This window comes from Bombus vosnesenskii, unplaced genomic scaffold (genome assembly GCF_011952255.1).
Source record: "Bombus vosnesenskii isolate JDL3184/JDL3185 unplaced genomic scaffold, Bvos_JDL3184-5_v1.1 scf7180000013417, whole genome shotgun sequence".
NCBI classification, from domain to species: domain Eukaryota; kingdom Metazoa; phylum Arthropoda; class Insecta; order Hymenoptera; family Apidae; genus Bombus; species Bombus vosnesenskii.
In genome coordinates this window covers 728,707-748,206 of record NW_022883036.1, presented here as the reverse complement: position 1 = coordinate 748,206, position 19,500 = coordinate 728,707, and the positions used below count along the sequence as shown (strand labels likewise).

General features: G+C 49.4%; 2 protein-coding genes across 4 annotated transcripts in view; one reads left to right on the top strand and one right to left on the bottom strand.

Moving 5' to 3' along the window:
* The window catches only part of LOC117237937 (protein tiptop), an 89,880-nt gene extending 74,637 nt beyond the window's left edge, over positions 1-15,243 (bottom strand). The window contains exons 1-2 of one of the 3 annotated variants that reach the window (XM_033502383.1): positions 14,709-15,243; positions 13,076-13,795 (exon numbers count right to left, since the gene is read on the bottom strand). Coding sequence is in view for 1 of the 3 variants with exons in the window: in XM_033502384.1 (XP_033358275.1) it covers positions 13,076-13,115 (40 nt within the window). In the remaining 2 variants the exon portion in view is untranslated. Of the gene's footprint in view, positions 1-13,075; positions 14,446-14,708 lie in introns of those variants that run through there. The other 2 variants (XM_033502382.1, XM_033502384.1) reach the window with 2 other exon arrangements.
* A 63-nt stretch (positions 15,244-15,306) lies between these two features.
* The window catches only part of LOC117237939 (zinc finger protein 91), a 40,591-nt gene continuing 36,397 nt past the window's right edge, over positions 15,307-19,500 (top strand). Inside the window, exon 1 of the mRNA XM_033502389.1 lies at positions 15,307-15,639. The gene's annotated coding sequence lies outside the window, so the exon portion shown is untranslated. The remainder of the gene's footprint in view (positions 15,640-19,500) is intronic.

Here is a 19,500-nt window from a genome sequence, read left to right as displayed (position 1 = left end):
GCAACGGGCCGCGAATTTTCCTACGGAAAATCCTACGGATAAAAAGAATAATCTGTAGACGATCGACGATAAAACGGAGCGAAACGATCGCGCTCGACTCTGATTGAAATTAGTGCTCGCGCGACAACGAAGCGACGCTCGATTCGGTTTTGCGACCGATCCTTTAAACGGATCGCGTCCGTGGCGCTGGAAAAATCAGAAAGTTCCGCGTTCGAACGGGAAAGACAATAATCGTGTGTAAACGAAAAATAGAAAAACGAGAGAAAAAAAAAAGGAGAGAAAACAACAGTGGAAAAAAAAGGAGAAAACGGGGAAAAAAAAAGGAAAATACTTTCAGCAGAGTGGTAGCGCGAACAATGGTAGCCACAAATCAACGGGATTATGCCACTATTTCACGCATGGCTATGGCCGGCTCGCATGATAAATCAAGCTGTCGTTGGGCCACAATAAACAATAACATTTGGACGGCCGGCTGGCGGGACGGCTGGTACGACTCTTCTTCACTTAACTCGGTCATTCGCTCGCTCCAGCGCACGCTCCGATCGCACGTGTTATTTCCTCGGCCTCGACGCTCCCGAACATACACCGGTTCTCGATAATAAATCGCTTCGGGAGGACATCGACGAGCGCGTGGGCATCTCGCCGGGCCCTGTCGTTCAACTTCTCGCTGCTCTTTCTTTTTCCCCATGCGCGATAACCACGTTATTAAATCTGTTCCGATAAAGAGATCCTGAACTCGACCAATTTCACCCATTACCGATTTCCTTACCATTCGAATTAAACGAGAAACGCCTGAAAGTTGTTCTCTCGGCGTGCAACTCATCCGAAAAGCGTTTTCGACGCTACACCAAGGCTGCACGGTGGTATCTACCTGTTATTCTGTACGGATAGAAACGTCGAATCGAAGAATTTATTCGTCCGAGTATCTACACGAAGCTCGCGGACCGGTCGTATATGGCGATCGACCGAGTGGTAGACCGTACCGACCGACTAATTATAGCCTCCTATTTATTTTATTTACGCGTATGCGCGCGAGCGCACTTCTACTCTCGCACACGCACACCGGGAACGACGCAGCCATAAATCAAAATTCCATTTCAACGTTCTAACGAAGGATCAAATAAAACACTTTAATTGACGTTTTTACGGCGGCCGGCAGCCCAAGTCGAACTGCTGCCTACCCGCTCGACGGCTGACCCCGCTCTGACTCCTTCTTTCCCTCTCGAGAACGCGCGGAAGAACGTGTCGGTGCGGCGTCGTTGCACGAAGATACGCCGGTTTGTCGCGCACCACGAGTCTTTCTCGTTTTTCACCGATTTTTCTTCCCTTCTACGGTTCTTCGTCCCTTACATAAATTTCCCATTCTCCTCGCAACGCAAACAGACCTTTCTTTCCTGTTCTTCTGTTCTTTCGGACGCAGACGAGGAACGCAAAATTGTTTTAGATTTAACGCATAGAACAGACGATTTGGCTCGAGCTGTTTCAAACTCGATGGGCCAACGAACAAACGAAGAAAACGAAGAGAAAGGTTCGCCTGGATCGGGGAAAAGAACAAGGAGAAGCGGAGAAGAGAAGGGAAATGAGAGACGAAGGAGGGGCAAGGATCGGTGATTATAGCGTCGCGGTTATTGTTAAGGGTGCGTCTAGCCGCGTTACTTCCCGCTCACAGTGATTATCGGTAATTTCACGGTTTTCGGAAGAACCAGCGTAAATATAGAGAATCCCCTCTGGCCACTTTAATATCGTTGCCCACCGATCAATAATAATAACGGAATACGCGGTTCTTGTCCCGGCCTCGATATACCTCGATGTATTATAGTAATTTTGTACCATGATTTCTGTTCCTTCTCCCGCGCGTCTTGGACCGCTGCCCGCTTCGTACGTTACGAAAAATACGGTAAAATTTTCGTGCTATCGGAGGAATCGCGGGACTCGCACCGATATTTTTATTTACTCTCGCTTCCCATTTGATTCTCCTCGTTTCGCCGGCCGGAGACATCCGGATGGTAAAAAGGAGAGTTAAGAGGCGAAGAACCGTCGTCGGTAGAAAGATCGCGTTAAATCGAAAACGCGAATCGAATAATTCGAAGGGTATCGTGGCGCCAAACGGACGGGTTTCACTTTGACGAGTACCCAACGAAGCCTGGAGGAATTTGCCAGGCAAACTCGAGACGAAACGAGTGACGAAAGGCCAAATGAAAAAGACCTCTTCCCTTCGACGCGGAGATAATGATACTCCACCTTCCACCCCTTTAGATATAAACACACACCCTCGTAGGTAGGGACCTATCGTTCCTCCGCGTTGCTCTTCCTCTTTTGTCAGTTTTTTTTCGCCTCTCTCTCTCTCTCTCTGTCTCTCTCTCCTCTCTCTCTCTCTCTCTATTCCGTACCCTGTTTGATGCTCGATTCTAGTTGTTTTGCGGTTTACGACGGTTCGCGTTACAACTGATTATTAGCCGCCCTTCCTACCCTCTGCCCCTTTCTTCCGTCTTCCTCCCTTTCCTTTCTCTTTTCTCTCCCCCGTCTCCTCTGCCCTGTCCATTATTATACGCGGCCATATACGGCCATTATGCCCAGGCCCCGATATACAACACAATCCGCCGTAATGCCGGCCATAAAATTAAATTAGGGTTATAACACGATTTTTCACAAAGGTTCTGTGGGCCGCGTCGAGAGAACCGCGCCGCGCCACGTTTTCAGCCGTTGTCGATCTCTTCTTGAACGTCTTCTCCTGGCAACTACCTGCCTCGATCGAAGGTTGATACCTGCCGATATAACCTGATCGGTCGATCACGTCGTTCGTGTTCGAAATCCACTTTCCAGTAAAGAGTAGAAACGTCGAAATATTACCCGCCGTAATTCAAAGTGTATCCTTTAGAGCGTAACGCGAAGCGTAGAAGAATTTAGAATAAGAAAATAATTATCTGGTCGTAGTCATAATTTGTTGCGTTTCTAGCATCGGTCGAATAAATGCCTGGCCAAGGTTTTACGTTCGATTCAACTTTACTTTCACCGTTCCACGGAATAAATAATTTCTCATAATTGCGTTAAGATGAGAAATTAATGGTATTAATCGACGATTCGTCCGAGTTTCTCTCGTACTTACACGGTAGAAGGATTAGACGGTGTTTAAAAAACTTCAAAATCCTTCGAAACCGGGATCGATCGATTACTTACGATTTCCCGATGACGCTTTGCAACTTGGTTGCAACGCATCACATTGCAAGCAAAGAATCGAATCGACCGATGATTAAACGTCCGACAATTTTTTCATAACTGTCTAACGCAGTTAGACATAGCTTAGCATAGTTTCCTGATTTTGTTGATTTCGACGTTGGAACGTTTCCAAGCATCGATGGTCTGCTTAAATTCATAAATAATAATTTGCAGACTGTCCGAAAGTCTGAACAGTTAGAGACGTTTATCTTCCGTCTCGTGCGCATTACGGATTCATAAGATGCAACGGTTTGCGATCGCGGGTCAACAGTGATCGTCGATGTATCGGTGTATCGATGAATCTATATACGAAATGCCGCGTATTAAGGTCAATCGGTAGAAATATCCGTCGCGGGACGAATCAGCGAGGAATCGAAAGCAGAATCGAACCGTTCGCCTGAACGTTCGGCGGAACTTCGCACGTTCGCGATTAACCGCTTCTGCGTACATAGTGAACGATCCGCAACGCGTACGAGAAAAAACCACGAAGAACGCTATCCTTGGACGGTCGTCTAACGACAGGCTGCGAACGACCGGACGCACGACCGAACGAAACTAATTAATAACTCGAGCACCGTGCACAGGGATGATAGAATCGTTTCCAAGAACATTCGTGTTGTCTACCCCTTATGAAGAATTCAACGAACTCATGGATAGACGAGCGACCCTGGAGCTTCGAATAGAGAGATAGATAGATGAAGAGGGCGAGATAATAGACCTGTGGGAGAAGCGAGAAGGAAAGAGGCGAGTGGAAGGTGGTTTTTGGACGGAGAGAGACGCAGAGAAAAGGAGGGAGCGAGAGAGGCAAAGTTTCGGGAAGGAGAAGCCCGCGAAGAGAATTCGAGAGGCCACAAATCACAGAGCGCTGGTGTGAGGCGTTGGAAGTAGGGTTCGTCGGAAGGTGGAAGAGGGCCGGAGAGGTTGGAGGCAGCGATAACAGGGGGGTGGACGGGTGGACGGTTGGACGGGTGGTCGGGCGGTCGGGTAACGGGGTAGGGTGGCGTAACCGGGTTGGGAACGGGGGCGAAGTAAGAGGTGGAGGCAGAAGCAGCGGCAGAGGCAGAGGCAGAGTCAGAGTCAGAGGCAGAGGCAGAGGCAGAGGCAGAGGCATAGGTAGAGGCAGAGGAGGAGTGGCAGGCTACAGACGCGGGGCGCGACATGCTTTATGACGTCTGTTCATCACATCGCCCCAGTCTCATAAATTAGAAATCACCCCTTAGATAGCTGGCACCCATCTACGATGGCGTCAGTGCCGTATCGTGGGAGGCAGGGATCGCCTCCGACTCGTCCGACCCGCAAGAAGGCGGAGGAGTGAGACGGAGTAGCGTAGAGAGGGAGGCAGAGAGCGGCCAGAGGGGCAGCACGGACGACGGCAATAATTTTCACCGTATGTCACCCCGGTGGAAGAAAAAAAACTGGCCATGGCTCCGGAGGATCGCGCAAACTGTTCTCGTTGACCCTATCCCGTTCTTCTCCACTCGCATTCTAAACGTACGTACGTAGCTAACTGGCTTTGACGCGTAAACGCGAACGAAAGACCCGTTTCGAAATCGTTGGAAGATCAACCGGCACTGCGAGAGAAACGAAGCAACGAGGCAACGAAACTTTGGTCGATTAACGCGACGGGAAATCCGAACGACGCGTCACGTCAACGACATCCGACGTTCGTTGTATCGATCGGTCGTCCGATCGCGACAATCGACGCCGATTAAAATCGATGCGTAGCGAGCCGACAGATCGGCCTAACCGTCTCCGGCAACCGTTTCCCTCCAACGTACACGCGCCCCTTCTAGTTTCTTTTCCCTCGTTGCTGGACCGCTGCAACGCGCGTTACGTCCACCTTTTTCCCGGCGAAAAGAAGGACAAGAGCGGCAAACTGTCACCCGTGCGAAATATCTTATCTTCTTTCCTCTACTCGCCGCTATCTATTTCCTCCGCTTTGCTATTCATTTTTCCTTTCTTTCGTAGATACTGCTTCTCTGCCTGGCTTATCCCATCTGTGCTTTTTCGTTTTCAGAATTCTCGCCGGTTGATCGTGAATCACCGGGTCGTCAAACTTTCGAGCAACGCGTGGCAACGTGGACGATTCGTCGCGTTAAAGCTGAGCGATCGATGTCGTTTCGAAAGATCGAAAGGATCGCGCGCGGCAAAAATTCGTTTCGGGATTCTCGATATCGCGACGATTTAGCAAACGACGCGGACACGAACGGTGTTTCCAGGCGGAGTTAGGTGGAACCGGACGGGTGAAAACAAATCGGAATCTTCACGGTGCTAGCGAGCAGACGGATTCGTTGTCGAGAAAACTTTAATTGGTTCTCGAATCCGAACGATTAATTAATCTTCGATTGACTCTCGACTACTAATGATTCATTACGGAAGATCGCGGCCGATGCGGCAGAGAAGTACCCGACGCGAAGCAAGGAGGAAGAAGAAGAGACGGGTAATCATCGCGACTTTTAGCGTTTGCGAGCTTGGGAAGAAACCCGGCTCGATAACGAAAGCACGAGCAAGCGGCAGTTACGAGACATTTTTCCAAATATTTCCCATGCTTTGTAACTGGAATTGGTTTCCGGATCTGAAACTCATTGGCGGGGAGGCAAGGTGGTTCATCCATGGAAGGAAGGAATGACAGACGGGAAAAGCAGAGCGGTGACAGGACGATGGTGGCCGTCATACACGGTCGGTTCGTTCGACGCGAGAGAATACTTGCGAAAAGCGAGGGTCGAGATACGGTGTCGCGAAGGGGTAGAGGATGTGGTGCAGCGGTAGCAGCAGTAGCGCTAGTACCAGTAGCACGAGAAGGAGAAGGAGGTGATGGAGGAACCGAAGAAAGGGTAGGAGAAGGTGGAAGAGTTGGCATCGGTGGTAGTAGCGAGAAACGAGTGGCGATGGTAGTGGTTGACGAAGAGGACGGTGGCGTTCACCAATACCTAGAACCGTATCGTTTATGTGAACGATACAGAGGGGTGAGCGAGTTTGGAGTGCGGATTCGACGGTGAGGCGAGGCTGTCCATCTCGCGGCACGTCGCGGTAGAATGGAGTCGTGGAGTAGGTCGAGGGGTGGGTGGATGGTCGAAGGTGGAGGAGGCAAAGAGGAGGAGGTGGTAAAATGAGGGTGGTTGGAGGTGGGTGTTTGAATGGGGAGGGTGGTAGCTGTCGCTCGCCCGGGCAGCAGACGTCTTCTGACCCGGCCGGTGGCTCAACTCGACTCAACTAGACTCTGCTTGCTGGCAGGAGGCAGCAGCCGGAGAAGGAGGAGGAGAAGGTGGCGGAGGAGGAAGAGGTGCGGGGGTCAGGGGAAAAGGAAGGTTCGCGGAGGAGACGCGAGCAGGGATAGAGAGTAGGGTGGGTAGGTGATGGCGATGGTGAGGGGCGCGGATGGTAGGTGCATTGCTTTTCACAGGAGAAGGTGGAGGAAGTTGGGGTCGTAAGGGTGGCAAGCGTATCGATCCGGACGGAGCTTGGCTGACGGCTGACGAGGCCGTCACGCGAGACGAGTCGAGTCGAGACGAGACGAGACGAGACGAGACGAGACGAGACGAGACGAGACGAGACGATACGGCTGGACGGAACGAACGGACAGACGAACGGACGAACATACGGACGGACGAACGGAGAAGACCCCACTCCGATCTTCCCTTCTACCCCGGAGACTCGTGTAGAGTCACGGCGTCGGGGTGGATGAAGCGACGAACAGTGGTAGTAGACTTGCCATAGAGAGAGAGAGAAAGAGAGAGAGAGAGAGAGAGAGGACGTAGGTAGGGAAGATCGCAACAAGCAGAAGACGAAGGACGGAGGACCGAGAGCCGAGAACCGAGGACCAAGGACCGAGGACCGAGGGGCCACGAGGGAAACTCGAGAGATACTGCTTACTTCCCCTTCGGGGCCTTCTCGTTGCGAAACAGTACCTAGATTGTACGTGCATGGCCGAATAGCTTGGCTACTGTACCGCGATACCACCGTACTTCCCTTCCTACCATCCTACTTTTCCCGCGTCTGTATATTCTTACACGTACAAGCATACCAGTGTGCGTGCATGGCTCCGTCGTCTCGTCTTTCGAACACGGTTATGCATGCGTGTGCGTTTACGAGTTTTGGCTCGGTATTCCGCGATCGCTATTTTCCAGCGGGATCTTTCCACTCTTCCAATCTTCCTTCGTAGACGTCTGAACAAATTCCTGTCTCGCGAGTAGAACTCTCGGTACTTGAACGTACTTTTACGACCACGATTATTCTTCTCGATGAGAGCCGCGTTTCGCGTAACATCGATCTCTCTATCGACGATCTCGATCGTATCGTTCAAAGGGATTAAAAGCAAAACGAAATATACAAACGCAACGAGTACTAACGTTTGCCGAATGAAACATCGACGAACGTGTTTGAACCGAGTTTCAAGAGATATCCGTTCGGTGGAAAGACGAGCGAAAGAAATGGAAGATGCGTGTCGGTAAGTTCTACTCGACGGCGGCCAACCACGGACCGACTTTTGTCTCACCGAGGCACAGGCCACTTTCTCTCCGCACCCTCGAGCCAACCCAGTTTCGCCCCTTTACCTACTCACCCCGATCTCCACGAGCGTCTCCGCGAGTCACTTTTCGCGCGTTACGATCGTCTCGAGAAACGCAACGCGGCGATTTAGTTATCCGTACGGGAAAGCGAGCACGGCACAGGTAGCCCGAGGGAGGCCGCAAAGGGAAAGAAAAGTCAGGGGCGGCAGGAGCGTGCGGTGTGTGCTCGAGAGGAACGAGCGAACAGGAGAAGGAGAAACGAGAGGTCAAACGCACTGCCGCCTCCGCCTGGTGGTTGGTTCGCGAGCATAGCCGCAAAGCGAACGTTGTCGCAAAGGCAAAACACTCTCGCCGCGTGCAAAGGCCAAACACCGAAAGTCACTTAAGCGTGCCGGCACGTTCGACGCCAAGCGCTGCAGCGGTAGTTCGTTTTCGAGTGGCACGCCGTGTCGTCGCTACGAGGACACGCCGTTGCGTTCTCCGTTGCCCGATCAACGCCCAAGTGCTAAAGAGAATCGGAAAAGGAATTCGTAAGAATACCGCTTCTGCCAACACTCTGATAGTTCTGATGGCAACGTCCAACGAGAACTTTCTGTATAATTTCTCTCTCTCTCTCTCTCTCTTTCTCCCTTGTTTTCTCCTTTGCATGGACAAGGCGAAAGAAATTAATAATTCGTCCGATTCTCGTCGTTGTTGAATGAACCGGAGTCGGTCTGTTGTTCCTCTTTGTAAGAATGACTGCGAGAGTATCGCGAATTTATTCGAGAGTATGAACCGGCGATATATAACTCACTCGGGTGTTTGTCAGGCAAACGGAGAGAAGCAACAAATCCCCTGGTAAACATAAAACAACGGTACTGCATCGAGTCGGTACGGATACGCTTTGATGTGCTTCCACCACCCGCGAGCGTCTCTACCAGCTCCTTTATGGCAGCCATCGGGCATCTGTCGTACCGCCGTCTTTTTCTCCGGCTAATTTATTAGCACCGCTTAGAGAATGGCGCGGAGAAAGATCCGGCTGCAGGCGCTAGTCCCGAGCAGCGACTCGTCGCTGCGTCTCTCGGTATAAATCGGGAGACGGATCAGTCGGATACAGCGACGCCGGTTTTACGAGCATCGAAAATAGGGTGAGAGGACGCGAAACCGGGCGCGCGCGTTCCCGTTCGAGCTTAACGCGATGAAAACTCTCTTCGCGTTAAATGATTCATTCCGAATGAGAATATCGACGATGGCTACGCTGTCGTCGACTCCAATCTCGCGTTAAGAGAACGCGATCGAACTTCTGCTCTTCCGTTCCTGCGTCACGCGCTACGACGATTATATTCGAATAAGTCAGCTGTACGTTTTACGAAGACAAATCGTAGGAAAGCGTGGCAAGTAGTGCGACTATTCTACGTTACGTAGAGACTAAGTTTTCGCGCTACGTTAAACTCTAAACGCGCAATTCCGAACGTAAGTGCGATATACGTACGTGGTAGGTCGTACGTCGACCGCGCCCCTCGAAACGAATCGGTCGCTGCATCGAAACATCGCGAGAGATTAAACGACAGGCGTGCCTAATAAAAATATTTGTTTTCACCAGAGACAGGACTTTATTCCACGAAGGAAACCGTCGTTCGTTCTGTTCGTTCGCTGTTCGTATACCGGTAAACACGCGCGTTATTCGAGAAATACGTTTGCCGCGAAAAGCCGACAACGAAGCGAGAACGGTGAAGTTCTCTCGCGTGATCTCATTTGTCCAGCAGATATATATCGTTTTTTGGCATATTTGCTCGTCGATGCGATATCGCGACTGAATCATGATCACCGGAAATAACGAAAGCAGATTAGAAAGCTGGTTTGCATACGCTGCACGCGGAAACCCCGAACCCCGGTCTTTCATGCATGGCTAATTCGTTAGGCATCGAGAACGATCGCGCATTTGTCGTCGGTGTATCGACGACGCGTATCGGCCAATTTCTTGGAAACGAAGCGACGTTCTTGGCCGCGATCTTTCCCACCATCGATCCATACAGGCCAATTCCCATGCTTCTTCCGGATGTGTTTCGGAGGACGGACGATAAAACGTCGGAGAGTTTTCCGTGTTTAGTGGCGCAACTTATGCGGGTGCCTCGTTTCCGCGTCAACCCCAAGCCTGGGACGAGCAAAGGACACGGCCATGCTTTTTCCGCAGGGTCGAAGGATTTATGGGAACGGAGGAGTGAGGCTTGGAGGCCGAAAAATGCGTCGGCATTGTTTGAGGTGAAAGTTTTACGCAATAGGCGTCGTTCGCCACGGGTCACCAAGGGTTTTTATTACGATAGACAGGGAAATTTCTTCTTGTGAGAGGAAGCAGGTATATAACAGGAACGCGCAACGCGTGTCCTTTCAGGACGTTGGAAACCATCGTAAATTTTTTTGCTCCACGTTTCGCAAACCTCCCGCAGGTATACGCGTTGCCTTCTTTTTGTCTACTCGAGGTTTTCGTTTTTAAAAAGAAACAATCGACGACCTAGAAACACGCAATTTTCGAATATCAGCGATTCGCTCGATTTCCGTCTCTCCGTACGCTGAATGGAAAAAAGGTCGGCTATTACCAAACGACAAACAGCCGTTTCTAAATATAATGGAAACGGGAGAAGTTTGGCTTTGAATACGCGAGGTCCGTCTGTCGTCGAATCGATCATTTTCATTCGGTCGCGCGGAATCTCGCGACGAGTCTCGTGGCGTTTCGGATGAAACCATATAGTACCGCGCTGGCTTTATAATTCCGGACCGCCGAAAATATCTGGTAGCGAAGACGGACGACGGCCGTTAGGATGCGCGTGCGCCAACTTAAAGCACTCTTCCTGCTTTATGAATGGAGCCGTGGATCACGAGTCGTGGAGAAACGCACGGAACGGTAGCCAACTCGATCGTGTCCTCTGAAGCTATTCGAGCGACGCTTTATAATTAGCGCGCCGCTATCGAGCCTTCTCTTCTCCGAAGATTCGTTCGATCCCCTCTCTGCCATCGACGACGTTACTCGTCGTCGGACGAATATTAAGAAGGCCACGACGTTATCGGCGATTCTCAGGGTGAACGATCGCGTGGCGAGCAACTACGCTTTCCGCTTTAAAACGCATCGTCGCTTCTTTCCTGCCGTTCGCGCGATGTAACGCGACTCGATCGAAAGCGCCGCTCCAGATCGAATTACCCGCGAGTTTACTTTTTCGGACATTAAGAAGAGAAGATGCCTTGAAACTGCACCTGTTGCGCCAGCTACGAATTTTCTGATAAATAGCCAACGCGTTAGACTAACGCGATCTTGAATCACCCGTCGTTCCTCCAGTCGAAAAGAGCGGCAATAAATAATGCCAGCTTTCCACAACCGATTACTTTAAACGATCCGCTTATCGTTCGATCGAAGGTTACGCGAGCGCAAAAATTTGACTACGAGTCCGCTTGCCGATCTACGTACCCTTCCCTGTTTCGACTTTTCCACTTTTTACCACGATCGTCCACGTAATCCATCGTTTCGTCCGACTATAATTTTACGAAAAATTTTAGCCACGCTAAACGAGAACGATATCCAGCGGCAATCTTTTCGTGATAATATACTGCTAATTAACTTCCTCGGAGTAGCGAACGTATGCTCGATGGCCGACTCGATAGACGAGAGATCGATTCGTACGGATCGGCGTATTTCTCGGGTCCTTTCACCGGGACATCGTAAATTAAACGGAGAAATTAGCTCGAGCTATGCCGTACGACTCGAATGCCACAGTATATTTTGTCGTTTCTTAATCTATTCGCGCCTACTTTCGCTGACGGCTTCATCGTACTCCGGCTACGCGGCTGTTAGAAGAAAGAAAAGAGAAAAAGTACGATGGGTCTCGTGACTTTATACTTTTACCCAGCGAAAATTATATCGAAGCGAAGCAAAACAACGGGAGAATGGAAATTCGACGACTAAGATTCGTCGAATTTCGATGAACCGATACGCAGTGAACAGATCCGTGTACGTTCGACGAAGAAGTGACGCGGTGCGTGGCGGAGAATTCGGGGAAAAAACGTCATCGAAAGGTGAATTCGCTCGGAAGCCCTGGCACCACGGAAGCTGGCGAAAAACTGTGGCGTTTACGGCGCCGAAACTCCGTAGACTGCCGTGGATTTATGTACGCGGCGTGTATCCGCGCGCGCGCACAACGAGATTTATCGGCGCTTGGCCGAGTTTCGGTAGGGCAAGTTGAGTGAATTGTAAATGTTTCCGGCAGAACTTCACCAAGATGGCGTCCTCCACCAGGGGCGAGTTTGTTTACGCCTCATGGCTCCCCACGTGGGAAAAGCAGCATGGCGCGCGTCGAGCATTCAAACCCACGAATCCACTAGCCGTTTGACGGCTGTTTTTCTACCAGCGCCCACGAAATTTCGTCGGCTCTGCTTTCATTTTATAGCGAGATTTTTTTTCTTTCTTCTTTGTCACACACACACGCACACACACACACACACACTGTACCGTGTCTTTGTTTGTTTCAGGAAAACATTCTCAAACTTTATGAATTAATCGTCCGTTAGAATCTTCTCGTATACATATAGCATACATAAATGTCACGTAAAGAACGGTAATTTATAAAGGAGGATTATTACTTTGAGCGGTTTCGGTACTATTCGATGATCGTTTCGTAAAAGAAAATGAAGATTTGCAAGAGTATTACGCTCGCATGCCTGTTCGCTACACGCGAGATAATTTACGTTGTTTCCGTGTAAACGGATACGTTCAAAACTCCTTAGATACTCGAGGACGAGAGGGACGGATTTAACGTTATAATTTCAACGAACGGCATACTACGAGCGAAGATAAAATTTTCCTCCGACTTTATAGTCAGTTTAGATTAACCGATGCGTAAAGATGTTTAACGTATGCGTCGCGAACAACTCGATAAAATAATTTAGACGCGTCATGGGAATAAATAATACAGCGGTCGATTACGGAATCGAAGAAAACGAGGAACGCGTGGAATCGATGAAATTTATTTCTTCATTAGCGAGCTTTCCTGGTCGTGAGAAAAATGTCGTTTTACCCAGAGGACGAATACGCGCGTGAAATTACTCGGAAAAACGACTCGTAGTACTATCGAGCGACGTGCTTCCACGTGGTCTCGCGTATACCACGCAGGAAAATAACAACGAACGAACGTCGAATCTGGAGATTTTCGAAAATTTTCCTCCAGACAACGTGCCTTTTTTCTTTCACGGAATTCTTTTTACCAAACTATCGACACCCTAACGCTACCTCCGTTGAAAATTTATTTTCTCAGCTGGACAGAGTTCATCGTTTCGGGGCCCTTTCTCGCCGATAAGGATACGATACGAAGAAATATTTCACTTACATTTCATACGTTGTGGAGCGTGCTGTTTCCTTCGGGGCATCTGCGTCCTTCGGGGATGCTCGATTCTCTCTGTGGCCTCCAGGTCTTCGCTCGTTAAACGCAGTCGATCGGAACCCAAACATGTGACGGTCGTGTGTCGCGATCTCACTCGAAGATCCGGCGTAGATCTTCCGCGGGAAACTGTTCCAAGTTTCCCCTTTTCTATGCACTACAGTCACCCACACGCGTCTACGCAACGAGCACTACCTCATCGCGATTTCCATAGATCGTTTCGTTGTTGCGATCGATGCATCGACGATCGGTGTCATTCTCGTCCTCCGATTTCTTTCTTTCTCTTACGAGGAAACCACACCTATATCGGTGCCCCAATACACTACTACGTAAGCACGAACAACGCAACTATTATCGGCTAGATCGTATACGAGGAGAATATTTTCTAGTTTCGGTATTGTAGTTAGATTCACGGAATGTCGCGCACTGTTTACACTTGAACAGCCCAGAAAGTCGCCAAGTTTCGTGATCCATACGCTATCGGCTCACTCTTAATCTGGATCTTGTGATCACCAAGCGTGATTATTATCGTGTGTACATCACTGTCGTATCGCGATCGAGGAAAATCGACGAGGCACGATTTTTTCCAACTTCCGGTATACTTCACTGTTTGAAAATACAGGAACGCTTGCTCGAACGAAGGTTACAAGAACGTCGGGTATGCCGCACCTACGGAAGATCCAAGACAAACGTGAGAAACGTGGCGTCTTCTGGAAGTTGCGCGTCGCGAGCGAGACACCAAAACGATCGGAAAGCGATCGTTCGTTCCTCCGCGTGTATCATCGAGGAAGAAACGGCACGAGACGAACGTCGACTCCGCACTTTGAACGTGTTCACGCGTTATCGTCGACCGACTCCGTGTCACTGGCAGATACTCGCGGGTTCACTTTGCGCGTCTTTCGAAAAGTTGCAGCGGTGACGGTGAAAGAAGAAGATCGGGACGCGCGGCTCTCGAAGACGGAGGAACGAGCCGTTGCTGCGCGAAATCCGATCCTCCGTTGGAGGATCTAGAATTTCGACGATCGCGCGATAACTTATCTATCGGGACGTGTGCCTCGCGACGACGCCTTGCATCCACTCGGGACGCGCGCACGACACTCCGCCGTACGTACTTACGTTCGTACGTACGGAGCTAGCGAAAGCTCGCTCGACACAGGAAAATGGAAAAGAGCAAGAGAAACAAGGGGAGAAACCGATACGCGATCGCATCTGTGTGCGTGCTCGTTTCAGAGTGTGTATACCTCGGAGACCAATTGAAAGCGCAAGGGTGGAAAAGAGGAACAGAAAGAGAAGAGGATCGCGAAAAGTGCCGAGAAAGATAAAGAACTCGCTAGTGAAAGAGAGAGAAAGAGAGAGAGAGAGAGAGATAGAGAGAGAGAGAGAGAGAGAGAGAGAGACAGAGACGAAGAAGAAACGCGGATGGATATCGATGAAGAGAGAAACGAAGAAGGTAAAATAAAAAAAGGAGGAGCGTGGGACAGAGAGCGAGAAAGAATGCAGGGGTAGAGGGCAAGAACGTGAGCAAGGTAAAGAGAAAAGAAGCGGAGGTGGAGGAGGAGGTGGAGGTGGAAGTGGTGGCTACCGTCGTTCGTGGATCGCGAAATCGAGCGGGCGGCGGTCCAGCGCTGACTGACTACGGACTGGCGTCGCGGCGGCAGCCCGCGTGGTGGGGGGCCCCAGGAGTAGTAGTCCTCTTTCCCTCTCGTCTCCTCCACTCGTTCTCGTTTCCTCGCTTGCCAGCTCTTCCTTGCTATGCTTTGCCTCTTGCCCTCTCTTCGCCGACTTCTTTTTTCACTTCTTCCACGCTGTATACTCGCGTTCGCGTCCGCGTTCACCTTACCGACCGATACGCGACTCGCGGAAAACCGAACGATTATCGAAAGTTACAGTCGAATCGAATAATCGACGCGACGCCAGTGACAAAATGGAGACAAAAACGAGAGGTTCGCGGTGCAGACGGAAAACGTACACACGGATGGACGGACGAAATCAGAGAGACGATTCTCCGCAACCGTCGGTTTTCTTCGGCTACTTGTCGATTCGACACCGCGGCAATAACGGCCAAGGGGCTGGTAGAGAGGTTAGCGGCGGCGCAATGACAACCACTCCACGTCGCTGGATGCACTCACTGCTTCAACGTGATCGCACATTGCCACAAACGCGTTTTCCTTTATCTCGCTATGCGGCCTCTCTTTCGTGGAAAAAAAAAAGAGCAACGATTCGCGAATGACCGGAAAGGTGCGACGAAAGTTCGTCGATGGGCCCGAGGGACTGACGTTGCGCTCGCGCGCGTAAGAGATGGTCGAGAAAGGAGGCGGGGTCCCTAACCACCTCGGCCCCGCTCCAAACCGCGAGAGGGGAGAACCGCTCTGTACGAGTGACTTTTGTTTCCGCCGCCAGAGGCGCTGCCTCACGATGTAGCTTGCCATCGTACTACGGCGTCACGGAGCCACACCTACGAGTTTCTCGACAATTTCAACCCTATCAGATCGCTGATCATCACGCAGAGTTCGGTGAGTGCGTCGTAACAATTGTCTTTTATCAAAGTACGATATATTTCATCGCGAATTCGTTTGCACTTCGCGATTAAATCGATATCGAGGAATCTTCGAAACTAACCTCAAAAGTTGAACGGACGTCGTGTATTCGATGGTATTTCTAGAACGTATATAACGTGGATAAGAACGTTTGACAGATTAGAGAAAACGAAAGATAAACGCGTTGCAACGCTGATAATAATACATCTAACGACAATAACCTTGGCTACGTATATGTAAGAACGATTCGTTTTCGATTTAACGTTGAAGCGATATTAATAACGTGACTCGATATCGATGCGTGTGTAACTGCAAACAAAATCGACGTATCGATATGAAATCGACTAACGTGCTCGAAGTTTGAATTCTAACGACATCGGGACTTTCATGTAACGCAAATCTTTTCCACCGTCTAATAGTAATAGCCTGTCTGAAATCGCTGACCGTTCTAACCTTTCCGATATAAATAAATACATGCCTAACGATTCTTAACAAAAGAAAGTGCCACAGCTTCGACACTTTTACCCCGCGAAGCGTATGATTGGCATAGTGAATCGGTGTTTCAGAACTAGCCTTCCCATTTTCCTGTTCTCAACCTCGAAAAAGCGTAAACCTCTTTCCACGAAGGAACGAGAAAGGCGGTCGTTTTACAAGTTCGGAGGCTAGGGTATCGCAGTTATGATCGTGTCTGTTTTTCGGAAAAGTGCTCGGTTCCTCGAAAGGTTTCGATCCGTCACTGTAGTAAGGACGAACGTTACCCCCGTCCGGGAATATTTTACGATAATTCGGGGCGAAGATTTGAGTTGGAAAAGAATCGGAAGGAGGTCGAAGGATACGAGTTCGTCAGGCTATAGATAGTTGGTGAGCGGAGATCGTTTTGGCGGGCACCGGTGGCGGCGCTGCCAAGGTTGGCGGAGCCGAGGGGAAAAGAGCATTGGCGTACCAACTACCAGGTTGTGCCCGCCTACCAGGCGGAGCCCGCATGATCTATAGCGTCATAGAACACCCCTGCCGTTGTGGTAGGAACTCGATGGCGACGCCCACGGTGTGGAACGTGCGCGCTGCCCCCGCCGCCTCCGCCACCACCGCCGTCACCGCCGCCGCCGACGTCGCCGCCACCACCACTGCCGCCACCGGGATGTTTATGCTCCTGCCGCTGTGTCTCTATCTAGTCGCGGTCCTGGCGCTGCGCTGTTCTTCTTCTGCCGTTCCTGCTACCGATGCTGCCGTCGTAGCTGCCGTCGTTGCTGCCGTTGCCGCCACCGCCACCGTCACCACTGCCACTAACATTGTCGGTCGCCGTTGCCGTTGCCGTTCTCGTTCCCGTTGCCATCGTACCAGCTGTCCTCTTCCTATCTTCAATTTATTCCGACTCCTTCCACCTTGCGTTCATTACCGCTAAACATTCCTGTCAATTAAAACTGCACCCGATTTACTGCCAATTCAACGTTCGTCCTTCGTCGGACCTTTCTCCCTCCGTTTTTTACAAAACCGTGTATACCTTGTATTTTGCCTAAGAGCGTGTTTCTGCTACTTTTTTTTTTTTTTTTTTTTTTTTTTTTTTTTAGAGAAATGTTTGTCCTCACGGTAGCGAAATTAACTCGTTCCTTCCTTTTGTGAGAATCGTTCTTCGTAGTTTCAAAAATAGTATCCTTCGTCGCCTTTGGTAGCCGGCCCCTTTTACGTCGCTCGATCCGCGTCGAACTCATCCGCGTAGAACCTAATCCGTAGAAATTCGAGCTTAGTCCGTCGAGTGATGGATCGATTAAAGGGATCCGATGAAATTTCGAAATTCTGCTGCCTCATAAGCTTCGTCAGTCGGTCGATTCAATTGTTCCAGCGTTTGTATCGTTGAGAGGGCGCTGCGTCTATATATCGAAAAGAATTTCTTCAAGGAGCTGCGGATATTCGTGGCAATTGTCACGCCCGAGTTTTACGCCAATGGTGTTAGGGATTCGGAGCGGCGGCGACTGTCATAAAAAGTATTTTATTTCGACGATCGTGGTGCCGTTTTTGTTCTGGGGTTGCGAAGCGATCGTGTCGTTTCTACGCGCGTCAGACCAATTCAACGCCGCCGACATTCGCGGTCCGACGTTTACGAGATCGTTTATTAGGTGACGTTTCCATCGAGTAGTTTTGTTGCGAATCTTTTTCTTTATTCCAGGATCCACGTTAAAGGAGATTTCAGCTTATCGCGATGCTCTATCGTAAAGCTGTTCCAATATTTGCGAACGTAAACGTCCTAAAATTAAGGATTATCGTGAAATTACCGTCAAATATCACTTGTACCAATTTCCTACGTCGATAGTACGTACTTGTTAAATGTTACTTGTTAAATCAAATTCTCCGAATGATTAAACGCGTTCAACGTGCCTACCTCTTTTACTATAATAACCCCTATTGTTATATATATATATATATATTTGAGAACATTTATTTACCGGCTAAGCATCGTTAAGATAATTTTTGTTGGTCGGAACAAGAGGGATCGTGAATTCGACAACCGGAGAAACGATGCTTTCACGCGCGTGGTAAGCGTCAGTTGCGTTTGTGTCTCTCGGTGACTGCGGGGGTTCCATTTACGAGCGTTCCTGTCGTCGGTGGACGAGACCAAAAGCACTAAACTTGCGAATATTTCGAAAGACGTCCCGTTATGCAACGACAATGTGGGTCAGTGCACAAGTCCACCGTGTACGTTTGCTCATTTTGTACAGTCAGTTCCCCGCGGGACCCGAAATAAGTGCAGCTCGTAAAATAAAGCACCGTATACACCGCTTTTCCCAACTATCTACGGTGGCCCACTATCGTCCATCTTCCGACAGTTTCTGACATCTCAAAGCGTGTTTATACATTTGGCAAATGATACGCTTTACGCATTAGCACCACTTTTCCGCCTACTGATCGCTCAATCGATGTTAACACGATCGCTGCTACGGTAGATTGGGACAAAACGTTCATCACGCACGATTGCACGATACATTTAACGATACGATAGGCTTCGATCGTGAACGTTAATCGTTGGGAATCTTTCGTTTTAACCACCAAACACGTCGATTATTTGTAGCTGTACTCGTTTGTTTCGTTGCATAGAATTAAATCTAAATTTATGTGGAAACGTCACATTGACATAGCCGATCACAAGTATTAGCACAGCCGATATTTACTAATTTTCTCTTGTTTTTATCGTCTAGTTTTTTTCTAAACAAATATTAACTCGTAATCGACAGTGCATACAACGCCGATGGCGAACTCGTTTTAAAGCGAAGTCGATGATTTTGCTGGAACTCGAACTCGAAATTAAAACAGTCGAAATTCTGGAAAGCGAAAGGTTACAGGGTATAAAAATTAGAACGAATCAAAGTTTGATCTAAAAGTAGTTGAACTGTATGTCGAAGAAACTGTTTTTCAGCTGGTGTTCCTTTTGTTCTTCGCAACGCGTTTTTCGTAAACCTCGACACCTACAACGGTGAGCGTATAAATAGAGGAACGCTTACTCGTAATATGAAAAATTGGATCTGCATTCGACTCTGTAACAGAGAGTAGTTTAAAGGTACATTTCTTATACTTGGTGCACGCACATCTTTATTTTGTTGACAATACAGAGCCTTCGAATGTTTTCCTTCTTAACAATTACGAATGAAGTTAAGTCACATTTAGCAGAACTTTCGCTATTTGCCTCACGTGGACTTCGATCCGGCACGCGACCACGATGAATACGTGAAACGTACTGTTCAGTTTAATGATACACGTACACTATCGAAGCTACGTTCTTGAAACCTGTAAAAAGTCACGTGTACAAGATAGCGTATCAATGTTAGCGTCGACTTTCCGTACCTT